The sequence below is a fragment of the Sphaeroforma arctica genome (genome assembly GCF_001186125.1).
Source record: "Sphaeroforma arctica JP610 unplaced genomic scaffold supercont1.460, whole genome shotgun sequence".
Lineage (NCBI taxonomy): Eukaryota > Ichthyosporea > Ichthyophonida > Sphaeroforma > Sphaeroforma arctica.
The window spans coordinates 1-12342 of NW_014040098.1; the positions used below are offsets into that span (position 1 = coordinate 1).

At 45.5% G+C, this 12342-nt stretch overlaps 2 protein-coding genes across 2 annotated transcripts; one reads left to right on the top strand and one right to left on the bottom strand.

The window, feature by feature from the left end:
* Positions 1-7495: 7495 nt before the first annotated feature.
* On the bottom strand, positions 7496-8297 carry SARC_06444 (hypothetical protein; the record flags this gene model as incomplete). Its single annotated transcript, XM_014299643.1, has 2 exons — positions 7496-7702; positions 8055-8297. 2 exons carry the CDS (start codon positions 8295-8297, stop codon positions 7496-7498), a joined length of 450 nt encoding a protein of 149 aa, XP_014155118.1.
* Positions 8298-8650: 353 nt separating this feature from the next.
* On the top strand, positions 8651-8974 carry SARC_06445 (hypothetical protein; the record flags this gene model as incomplete). The annotated part of the gene is made up of 1 exon (XM_014299644.1): positions 8651-8974. One exon carries the CDS (start codon positions 8651-8653, stop codon positions 8972-8974), a length of 324 nt encoding a protein of 107 aa, XP_014155119.1.
* Between the last annotated feature and the right edge of the window lie 3368 nt (positions 8975-12342).

A 12342-nucleotide genomic window follows, 5' to 3' on the forward strand; every position in this document is an offset into this window, starting at 1 on the left:
TAGTGTCTGTGCCGTGGTCTCCTTCGTCTTGTCCGGTGTGGCTCGGAAGACGGAGTAGCCAGTGACGATGTCCAAGACGTGAAGTATATAATTGTTCTTGCGTCTGGACTCCAGTGGCATTGGGATGCAATCCACTTGGATGTGGTCCCATGGATAGCGTGCGTCAATACTAATCATCGGGTGTAAGCCTTTACGAAGCGTATCCTGGCCCAAACACATGGCACACTGCCGCTTTACCTCTGTGGCTAATTCTAGTGCCCCAGGTCATACATGACCGTCCTGACGGAGTTGTTGGACTGTGTCCGCTGCCCCATGATGTCCCTGTTCATGTTGCGCTTGTGTAAGCCGTGTGTGTCGCTGTTGCTCTGCCGGAGTTGCCCGTTCAAACGCTGGTTGACTTTCGGCGTCCGCCATTGCCACTTCGCGCGCTGTGTCTAAGCACATCATATACTCTATGTGCTTTGGTTCTGCATACCCAAGTCGCTGTGAAAGCAGGGGGTCCAACTTGAACCCGTTGTGGGGTCCCACCCGTGCTACTACCGTATGTCCCCAAGGTGTCTTCCCGCAGGCGTACTTGGCATGCTTGAGGAATGTATGGGGTGGGGTGTTCGTGGGATCAATAGTGGATCTGTTTGCAATAACTGCTTGAACAAGTCAAACCATGTTGCTCTTGGTATCCATGGCAAACATACCGTTGCCCGTGCACCGTCCGCTCGTATCTTGCGTAACATCCTATATATCTGTTTCCAAGGTGGGTTCATCCATCCGTCAACTGTCGACCAGTCGTGAGCAAACGCGCCTTCTCCCTCGTCCTTAGTCCAGAATCTAGGGAGCTGAGCGTTGGGTGGATCTGCAAATACATCTGCGTCGTTCGGACCGAAGTGTTGTTGCGCTTGTTCAAAGTAGCTAGGGAACAACTGCCAACAATCCGTATACAGTATTTCAGGTTCGTCCTGCTCCGCTGTTCCCTCATGCACTCCTTCTTGCCACGTTAGTGCGTGCCTTTCCTTCCATCGGTCGCCGATCAACTCTTTCGGTTTGAGCTTGCGAAATTCGCGCAACGGTGCAACCGTATTCGCAAAGTTAGGGAGATGCTCATGGAGATAATTCGCCAACCCTAAGGCAGAGGCTATATATTTGTACCGTAGTGGGGGTAGGCCAGTCAATAAGTTTCGCCTGTTTCTCATGATCAATGTCTATGTCCTTATCCGACACCTTCTTTCCTATGATCATCACTTCCGAAATGGCAAAGTGGCATTTGGCAGGATTGAGCTTACCCCGTTGAATCACCTTCCACACCGTCTCGATATGTTCGTAGTAGTCATCACTAGCGATCACGATGTCGTCGATATAGTGATGGACCGGTAAGCCATCCAGTATCGTGCTCAAGGTTCGCTGGAACTGTTGTGTGAGCACGTGTAGTCCAAACGGCGCTGATGTTAACGAGTACAGGTAACGCTCGTGAGTGAAACTAAAGAGATATTGTGAGTCAGGATGGATCGGTAGCCTATGATAAGCAGCCGATATGTCCAGCGTGGTGTAGTACTTCTTACTCTTGAGGCGAGAGATCAGTTCGTTGACCTTGGGAATTAAGAACTGATCGCCTGGGATCAGGGCGTTGACCGCCCGCATATCTAAGCACACGCATACCTTCTTCACATTCCTCTCTGCATCAAACGTCAGGACCGCGAGGAGCGAAAAGTTAACCGTCGTTGGTGTCGTCCGCTTCGTTATGACCAGGTCCGACAACCATTTCTGTACTTGCTCGTCTACGTATGGTAGCCACCGGTCGGATACGAAGTTACGCGTTGATCTGCGCATATGCATCGCCTGTTCGTGGGTTACCGGAATAGTAACCTCGCTCCCTTCCAGACGACAACGTGCGTTGTCAGCAATCTATGCGTTCGTTTCTAAGTCCCGTGTGAGTCCCTGTGTTCGGCGCCTGTCGGCGTGAGATTGGTTCGAGAAGCTCGTCGAGTTCTGTAGGGTCGATAGGCGCGAGTGGAGATTTGAATGCCTCCTATGTATAGGCCCAAACCCTTCAACATGTCTTGTCCCACTATAACGTCTATCCCCATGGTAAAATCATTAGTTATAGTGAGCCGTCAATGATCTTGGACCCATACCGAATAGGAACCACTTCCGTCGTCCCCAGTCGAGGAGTTCGAACCGCCTTGTCAGCTAAATATATGAATGACCCATGTGGTGCTGGAGTTGTCGGGCGGCCGAGGAGGTCTGCGGATGTCTGTGATTTGCTCCCGTGTCAATTAGTGCCTTGAACATCTGTCCGTTCACTTGCACTTGGATATAAACACGGTTATCAGACGACAGCAATGGGTCCTGTATCGCCATTACGTCCCTAATAGTGTTAACAAATGTGAAGCTCCTATCCAACTCAGACACCCTCACCTCTCATGCTAGGTCGTTCACCGACTCCTAATCACCTTGGTCCTGGTCTGTTTCCATCGCTGTAGGGTCGAAGTCTTCCGTGAGTATCGTATTGATATGTACCTCTGTCGCTGCCGACGGTGGTACGAAACTGTCCTCGGACGTAATCGCGTTCACCTGTACTTGAGGTGTCGGGCGAGAGGTAGCCAATTCTCTGGTCGGGTTTAGTAACCTGACCCTGCCCTGAGGCTCGGGATGCGGGTGGTCTATAGGCTGGTTGTGTGTATCGTGATGCCCGGCTGTTGTCATACGAACGTGTCCTGCCCTCCGCACCTCCTGGTGGAACTACCCGGAAATGATGACAGCGTGGAATATGACGCGCCCCTGGTGGAGCTTGTGCCTGACATTCAGCGTATGTAGTAGGTGCTGTCGGTTGTGGTCGCTCTGCCCAGTTTTGTGCCTGATGTCACGTCGTCTGCGGGTTGGGGCGGCTATTGGTTTGTTACGGTTTTGTGTACGTGCCGTAGTGCGTTGATGCACGTCCTGGATGTCGGGACTTAACAACTGGATAAGCTCATGCGTCTTCATCAACTGCCATTTGGGATGCAACTGTAGAGTGCATTCGTACGTACGGCCGTTGAGAGCCTCCTCTAGCAGTTGAACTATGCAATGGTTTAGTAGGTTCTACTGAAATCTGTATCCGTCTGGCACCGTTCACGTGCCCTCCTATGGCTCTCCATCAGCTGTGCCATCTGTTCCATAATAGAAATGTGCATATTACGACTGTGACCCTTGGCAAGCTTGCGAAATGCGGGTGAAAATTTTTCAAGTCTGTGAAAGTATTCTTTATTTACTTTTGTACTCCGTATTTATACTATTTTTCGTCAAAATTGAACGGCCCTTTCGACTCGAAAATTTCCTTTGCCAAAGAAATTCCAACGGACGTGCGCGGTCTTTTTTTAGATTCCATCTCCAAAAATACAAACACAATTTCTTCAAATACACTTAAACGTCTAAGACTCACAACTCAATGAATATTCACTCAAACAACTTGAATAAGGTGTCATATGAAAGGGAAAAACATTTCCTATCAAATGATACCTGTAACAAAATTACACATATAATAGATCAAACACAATCGGCGTACGAAACACATTCGTAAACACAACATACAAAAAGCATACTTAGATAATTGGTTCCTCGATGGACTAGGTCTGAGTCCAACACTTAAACATCATTCACCTTTGACAATATGATTTTTCTACAGCGGGATCCACAGTGGCTTGCGTCTCGTGGGAGTAGATCTGTTCGATTTGTAGTTGTGGGGTCCACATCTTCAATTGTTCAGAGTTGTCGCGTATGTAGTCCAATGTGGATTTTTCTGCTTTAAAGTAAGATAACACCTTGTGAAACCATGTGAGGCTCCAACTTTCGTCTAACCCTGCGATCTGCGCTTTCTTAAAAGCCTCCAGTAGAGCCCCTCTCGTATCCCGTTCCATGATTTCATGGAGGTGATATCTGTTCGAAGGCCAGTCCGGCCATGTCCGTGGTGATGGTACTGGACGTTTCTCCACTGGTCGGGCCTCTAGCGTGGCTCGGAGTGTCTCAATCGAACCCCTAAGGGCTTCAGCCCGAGCCGTGTTGTCATCCTCTATAGCTTGACATAATTCGTCGCTCAAGTGTAGTATACGTGCGTGTAACACCTGGCGGCTCTTTTCAATACTCGCCGGTGTAGGAGGAGGTGTAGGCATCGTTGTCTCCGCTGGCTTCTAATATTGTTCTTGCCCACTCCGCCGTTGGTGTGCATAATGTGGTCTCCGTACGTCGAGGGGTCTGTACATACTCACTAGCGGATTCCTTCTCGAACAACTGACGTTGTTGGTGTTGGCGATATGTCGAACACATCTGGTCTTGTTTAGTCTTGAGTGCCTCCTGCCCGTGTGGGTTCCGTTTGGCCAACACTTGCTCACGTACCAACTCCTGGAATGATGGCGCTGCCTCCCTGGATGACAGGACAGTGTTTCTTCCTCCTCAGAGGGTTGCCCTTCCGACTCCGGTGACTCGTATCCAAGGCCATGATGTGGTTGTGAACGACCTAGTATTCGGAACGTAGGGTTTTTCTCCCTGCTTCATGTTGTCTGCCCTTGTCTGTGTGAACTAGTAGATGGGGCGTGCGGAGACAACAATGTCGTAGGGCGCTCCGAAGCCGTACTTTGCAATCTTTGTTCATACTTCTATAACAGCGATTGTTGTTGAGCCATGAGCTCGGTGATCTTTTGCGTTGACAGCTGCTCCCGTGTTGTACCCTTGTTGCTGGGGCGACGGCGATAACGTCTCCGCTTGTTAGGTGGGAGGCGTGGTTGCCCATTAACAGAGGATGAGGCGCCTGAGATACCCGAAGACGAACGAAGAGGCAGTCCTCCGTTACTGGCTACCTGTTCACCAGTAATGGACTGTTCCTTGTCCTCGCGCAGGTCAGAATCTCCCTTGGCCTCGTCGTTGTGTGCTACGTCTTCCGTTGTAAGGCTAGGTTCGCCCCTAGTTGCCGTAGGTATCTGTCGATCAAAGTTTGCTTCCTGGTTATGGATCTCGTCATCCTGAGTATCCCTCCGCCCTGTCTCAGACCGATGGCGGGGATGATTCGTTGGAGGTTGGTAGCGCTTGGGCCCTTTCTGGTCTATATCATCATCCTCTCGACGTTCAGAGGTTAGGCGTTGCTGTCGGCGGCTTTGACGTGTGTTGGACATAATAGGTATGTAATGTAATATAATGGAAGTTTGGAAATGTATGCAGCAGTCATCCTCAAAATAGTTCGGGTATAAATACTTCCCCGTCCTAGAGGTTCGACGCCCTTCTCAACAAATCTCGACATTCTTACTTAGACAATTTATTTCGTCCCTTGCCGCAGTATCAACTCACCCATGAATCCTGCGCCTGTCTTTAGCCAATGCATATGTTAAATGTATTTATGTTTTAGTACCCGTCGGGGTTCACCCTACCCCCTTGTGTGCTTCTCCATTCCTCTGGTGGAGTCACATCCCTCTTCAGTGAACCCCTTTTGCTCCTGAGAAGGCTCTTCAGCTCTTGTGTTGCTCCCCGTTTGTCGCTGATGTATTCTTCCGTGTTCCAACATGTGCCATTGTGGTAAGCAACCCATGATGGCTCCATATAGGCCTTGCTGGCTCTGCCGATCCCTCTCTTATGCAACTAGACTCTACTTAATATTGCCCTCGTACGTCCCGTCGCCCGAAGTCTCCTAAGGCAGATGTTTCTTAGTATTGTTCTTGGTTCTCGTCCATGGCCTCCTTCTCTCGGTAGAAAACTTCTCTGTGAGTGTGTTGAGCTATAGTTTCTTGCAACGACTGGAATAGAATGTTAGCCCGTCTCGCTTACTGTAAATCTACTCGTTCTAAGCCTCTATGTGCAGGTGGTATGTTTATCCTTATTCCTACCCCCATATTTTCTACAAAGGTATAAATAACATTGCTATAGTTTGCTTTTGTCTAGATCTGGCGTGGGTCTATAATGTTTGTAATGTTATAACTTTTAACCCTACCTACCGTAGGCACTACTATCTTATATCTTCTCTTAAATATTTCTCTGTTCAACACTCTAAAATCTACCTTTTCTGACTCTATTGGAAAACTTATAATAGACCTAAAATAATCAAATAAACTACGTACTATAGTATTCTGACCACATGCGACCTCTCGGCGTTGTAATATGTTTTCTCGGTGAGGAGATCAACATCTCGCCTGTCCGTATGTGGATATCGACCCATTCAAGGCCTGAGAGGTGAGAGAGTCGCGCGGTCAACTTGCTAGCGCATATATCGATGATAAGTTCCCATTGGAGATTAGTCATGGCTTGTTGTCACTCGTCGGGGTTACGCATATATGCGTTGGTATTCAGGTGTATAGATGGCTTGTATGTGAGGCTCATATCTCGGGATCTGGTCAGAGTTTAGTGTAGAGCGGCGACTCAAATGATCATCATTACAATGAATTTCATCGTAGCATCAACTTCTCTATCATGGTCTCACAATTGAAAGTCCTCTCATCTACCAAAATTAGGTGAGTGGTTTGTGTTCTACGTTCGATATTTTCATTAAAGCAACGCGATCGGATAAGCATGCACTTTCTGAACCAGGATCAATTAATTCAAGGACTTTATTTTCATTGCAATATACAGGGATTACTACGCGCTCATCTAAGGAGTCGTTGTATTTTTTTGTTTGAATTGAACCCGCTAGTACCTTCACTCCAACTTAATGTCGGGTTTCTTGTCGAAGACTTAGCGTGATGGTCATTTGTCTTCTCGCACTTGTCGCACTTACTAAGATAGTGCTTATAAGTCAGTTCGTGGCGCCCGTTCCATCAACCGTTCGGGGTTAATTGGTACATATCGTACCCACGCTTTGTAATAGCAGGGGCCTCCACGTTAGAATCTTGTATATAACCATGCTTTTAAAAGTACGTAAAACTTGGTTTTCCTAAATTGTTTTTTAACGGTGAAATTAATTAAATACCTTTTCCATTTTTCATTTCAGATATTTGGACATGGCCATTAAAGGCTCGATTATATGCCAAAGATATGATTTGGCCTCGTTCTATTAATATAACTATATTAGACTTCCAAATCTATTTATATCTGAATACTCCGGTAGCGAGATGGCTCAACCGAACACAGGTTTCTAGGGACGATTAGCGTTGCTTAGTTTATCATCCGTTCAGCCAACCAGATTGCCAATCTGACGAAGGCTAGTCGGTAATTCTTGATAGTGAATAGTTATTGGTTAATACAATAACCAGCGACAACAATAATATTTTTCTTTTTCTTTTTTCTGTTTTTCTTTTCTTCTAAAGATAGGAGGATTTCACGAGTCTCTCGAATTTGTCCCGACGAAACATAGTAATAGTCTCAGGACTGAGAGGATTATATATAGGCAATGTCTCAGCCGCACAATCCCCCAGAGTGTTTCACGAGGCATACCTAACTTTACTAAAAGACTCATTCCGTTTATTTTAGTTTGAATTTATTGAACTTAAGACCATTTTAAAGCGTTTAACTACTCTAAGTTGTTAACACCGCCTTGGGAGGCCGAAATTTACAACTTCTCGTCCGCATACTTCTTGACTTTTTTTGTACGGAGGTTCCTTTTCGACACGCGCCTTCTTTTGGGTCGCATGTTGGGAACGTTCTCTCGCGGGCGTACCGATGGACGCTCGTTAGAGGTCTGTTGGGACACGTACCCTTGATCAGACTTCCCCCATGGTTCATTACCAACCACGTGCTCTTTCGAGGATACTTGATCCTAGGTATATGTGTCGTATACAGTATAAAAAAACTGCTCCCAACGTAGTCGGATCAAGTGGAACTTTTTCGCTTGACCCTGTACTATCGACTCGTTTGACATACTTGCGACAAAGTTCGCTATACAGCCTCTCGCGATCGTTGCTACCAATGTTCACGCAAAGTACATGCTTGGCACGCAACTCATACTATCATGGCTTTTCATCCCTGGTTATATTAGGTCTGTTTAAGTCCGTGTCGAGCATTAATATGTAGCTCAGTATGGTAGTGCTCGGTGCTAGGAGTACCAAGATCGGACATATAACTCGGCTGCGCATACCTTTGCTTAGTAGGAAGGCTACTAATCAGCATACCTCATGCCAGTTATGACAGCGGTCAAGCTCGTCGAGGTGCTTCTGAAGGATCTGATAACCGATTCCTTCAGGATTGAACGATTGTATAAGCGCAGAGATCCATTGCTGGAGTGCGATGTCATTCGTCTCTAGCATTACAGGAAAGGCGTTCAGGGAACGAGACAGTGTCTCGAGATCATGGTTATTGATGAACTCGGACTTCTGGGAGTTAGTATCCCAGTTCGACGTATGTTTACTGATCATGTCCTTGTATTTCTGATTGTCGCGGTTATCCTGACCGCGTTATGCATGTAACAGCTGAATGATACGCTTCTGTTTGATGGCACCGTTTATTATCCAGCTGCAGAACAGTAAGTATCCTATAATACCATATATTGGCTACTAATACCGTATAAGAGTAGCTACACCTTAGCTACTATAATAGCTATACCTAGACTTTTCTTTTTCTTTTCTTAATATCTAGTTAATACTATGACTGAAGGAAATTCTGAAGGCAAGGGTGCCGTAAGCTCCAAGCCTGCTAAGCCTCCTGAGGTTCCTGTGATCCCTGTGAAAGCGCTGGCCCATCTGATACTGAGGCTGCCGAGGAAAATGTGATGGAAGCTAATTCCGAGGTTGATTATGAGTATAATTATGAGGATGATTCATCGGAGCCTAAAGTATTGAAAGAAGATGTCTCTGCTGCCACGGAAAGACTCGCCAGTGTCCGTGTATCGCCCAGGAGTGAAGCCCAAGATCCCAGCTTACCACTTGACCACGAGCAATCGAATGTTGGGGACCGACTCAAGAATGTTGGGAAATTTGTTGCGGCCGATGTTGGGAAGGCCATAACATATGAACGAGTTGAGGGCTCTATACGAATCCGACGCCAAGCTCTGCCAAGAACCTGCACAAGCGTCCTGCCATCGATGTCGGAGTGATTTCTTTAAATGTTGGGGGGGAAACATCAAATGTTGGTGTTACATTTGGGCGGATGTTGGGGAAGCCAGAACTCGTCAACGGCTGGTTGGATCTTCTCGGTCTCGACGTCATATTAACAGCACTGAAGCCAGACTCTATACGAGTCCGACGCCGAGCTACTGTCAAGAACCTGCTCAAGCGTCCTGTCATCGATGTCGGGGTGATTTCTTCAAATGTTGGTGAGGAAACTTCAAATGTTGGTGCTAAATTGGGGCGGATGTTGGGGAAGCAATAACTTGTCAACGGCTGGTTGGATCTTCTCAATATCGACGTCATATTAACAGAACTGAAGCGCTCTACTAAACTTTTCCGAGTCGAGTTTCGAATTCGGGACCTGTGTACTGGTCTACCAGCCTGCAGGATTATCACGGAGCCAGTTACCACTGGTGAAGTTGGTAGGAACTCAACATGTAATCTGTACCTTTCAGATGCTACCATCGACCATCATCTTGATAGACCTAACCTTGTCAGAGGCTATGATCGTATAAAACTCGATGAGGCTTACCAACCTCGTAACAGCGACCTTCAATTACCATCTAACCCTGGTAATCACGATTTTGGCAATCGCTACACCAGTACCTCTTTAGAGAGTTCCCGCTGTAGCTCTGGGGATGAGGTAGAGAGAACAAGATAAGATCGTCTTAGGATACTACGATCTGGTATGCAAGTACCAGAAGACCGTCTATTGAATAACTCTGACCTAAATGATTAACAAGCAAACAACATACGCTATCTATTCGAAAATAAAATAAAGAAGATAGACACTCAATGTTGGCATAAGCAGCCTGAAGCACTGAGCGAGCGTCACGTGAGCATTTTGAACCAAGTTTTATAAAGCGGCTATGTAACGCGAACGCTGAGGTCGATTTCTCTACTAACGAGAGTACAATGGGGACACTGAAAGCCTTTGAGCGAAAGGAATCTGCCAAGATTATGAATAAACTGATGATGAAAGCTTCTATCCATAAACGAATGCCGTGCTATCTTGAAAGCCCATGATCCCAATTGAAAAACCCTACCCTGAAACCAGTTGTGCGGTAGTATACTTAAGGCCTTCTTTGAAGATGCACGTGACTGTGAATATATAGGGTCTCGCAAGTCCTTTGCGAACGTAATTACCATTCGAGGCGCTCGAGCTTATATGACACATATGAACACCCGGATGGGAGGTCGCACCTATACTGTCGAGTATTTATTGATTTGTCAGATGGAGACACTGAGGGCTAACATATTTAAGAAGGTCAATGACGACATCATCGCTTATGGTGATTTGCGATCCATGCATTAGTCTGACTTTGACTTTGAGAAGATAGTTTGAAAGCACACCAAACCGAGACCACGAGCTTTACCCATCCCGCTAAGCGTAACGCGGTAGAAGTACTACTACGGATCCAAACCAAAGGGTGAAAAGAAGGTGAGAGCTTCTTGCAAAAAGTGTGGTTACAACCTCGCTAAGCGTAATGACAAGTGAAATGGTAGACACAACCCTGTTGTGCTTGTAGCAGGCAATCCAGACGTTGGACAAATGTGAAAGAGAGTACTACTTGCAAGAGTACTAATGGATGGCATAACGACGATTGCAAAGACATACCGGACGTCCAAGTTAGGCATTGACAGGTTCATATGTGTACACTAGAACAAGACTTTATAAAAAAGCTCAATGAAATCTGTTTACAACACAAAATATAGACAGTCATGAGAAGCACATGATGTGCGATTTAGAACAAGTTAAATTTTATTATCTTAGATGAATTCATTTTATTTTTAATTAAATATACATAATTTTGCCTAAGACATTTCAAAAATAGAACATTAGCAGACACTTTTGCCTGTTTTCAGTTGGATGGCTGGTTTTGACTAATAAATATTTAATATTTACGACAATTTTGATGAAACAAAACTTTATTTGCGACATTGCAGTAAACCCATGATCCGTGTAGGATACTTTCTTATATTCTATTTGAAATTTTCTAGTGATCAGGCTCTGTCGTAGAAATGTTTATAAACAGACCAGAATCCAAATTGGCGGGGCTATAGACAAAGCACCCTGGACGGATATTTAGGACCAGACCAGAAAACCGGACCTATTAGAGAAATTTCAAGACCGGACCAGAGGATCGGACCTGAGAGGATTATTTCAGAACCGGACTAAATATTGGAATAGAGGATTTAATGAGAGAGAAGGATGAGTCATCTGACGTCATCATAAGTTAGTATCAAAGATATCAAAACCTTCGATACCGGTATTTTTACAATCACCCGTTGCTAAGGAAAATCTCGTTCCACATAGGAACGTGATTAATAAATACAACAGACGCGCCGATCAAAAAGGCACGTCTGACTGAGTTCACTTATTCAGACTTTTTGTCGATTCCAGATATTTTGGCAGTCACCCCTAAAACCCTAAAACCCCCTGGTTAGCGCCCGTTAACAAGTCTCAACCTCAAGTCAACATGTTGGAAAATTTGTTGTCGGAATGCGCTTCGTACTGTATCAATTATATATATAAATTCGAGCTTATAATTTTATTGGATCAATTTATTTTTAGATTCCATAATTCAATGCTTCCAGTTTGATTTGATATTCTCACCACACCACGGACGATGAACAATTGTTGGCAAAGGAAAATCGATGGCGCCGTGTGATTGGTGAATACAAAGCCATAAACCGGGGGGTTAGGGCTTAGTATTTAGCTATACCCTAAACCCTAAAAACTAAAGCTTGGCTCTTAAAAATCAGTCTCAAATAAATATTCGACAATCAATATTTGAACATTGACAATTTTTCGAAACAACAACACACAAACACACATAACGATATTAACTGAAGTTTCATGGCTTGTAGCTATAGCTCGTTACTACTGTAGTATCGACTGGGAAGATATACGACTAATATTTCACGTTACGATCAGACAAATTAAGATATCTACGATTGACCAATATAGTGTAAGAATTCTACTCACAGAATCCCGCGCTCTATCTAGATAAACTTCAATCTAAAGTCACTGAGGGTTTTGCGAGAAAGGTGTCCTTCACGACTCTCCTGCGTGTGATGAATTATGATCTCAAGTACACCCGACGTGTCATGGAAAATTTCGCCCGCTATGCGTCCTTCGAAATGCAACTAGACTATAGTCGGGAGCAAAGAACGGTACTTCACGAAAATACAGATATATTCACACGCAGTCAGACCAATGTAAGTGCGCGTGTGTCTAGGAACATAGAAACCCACAACGCACGCACTTACATTGATCGCATGCACACACACACACACACACAAACACACACACACACACACACACACACACACACACACACGCGCGCGCACC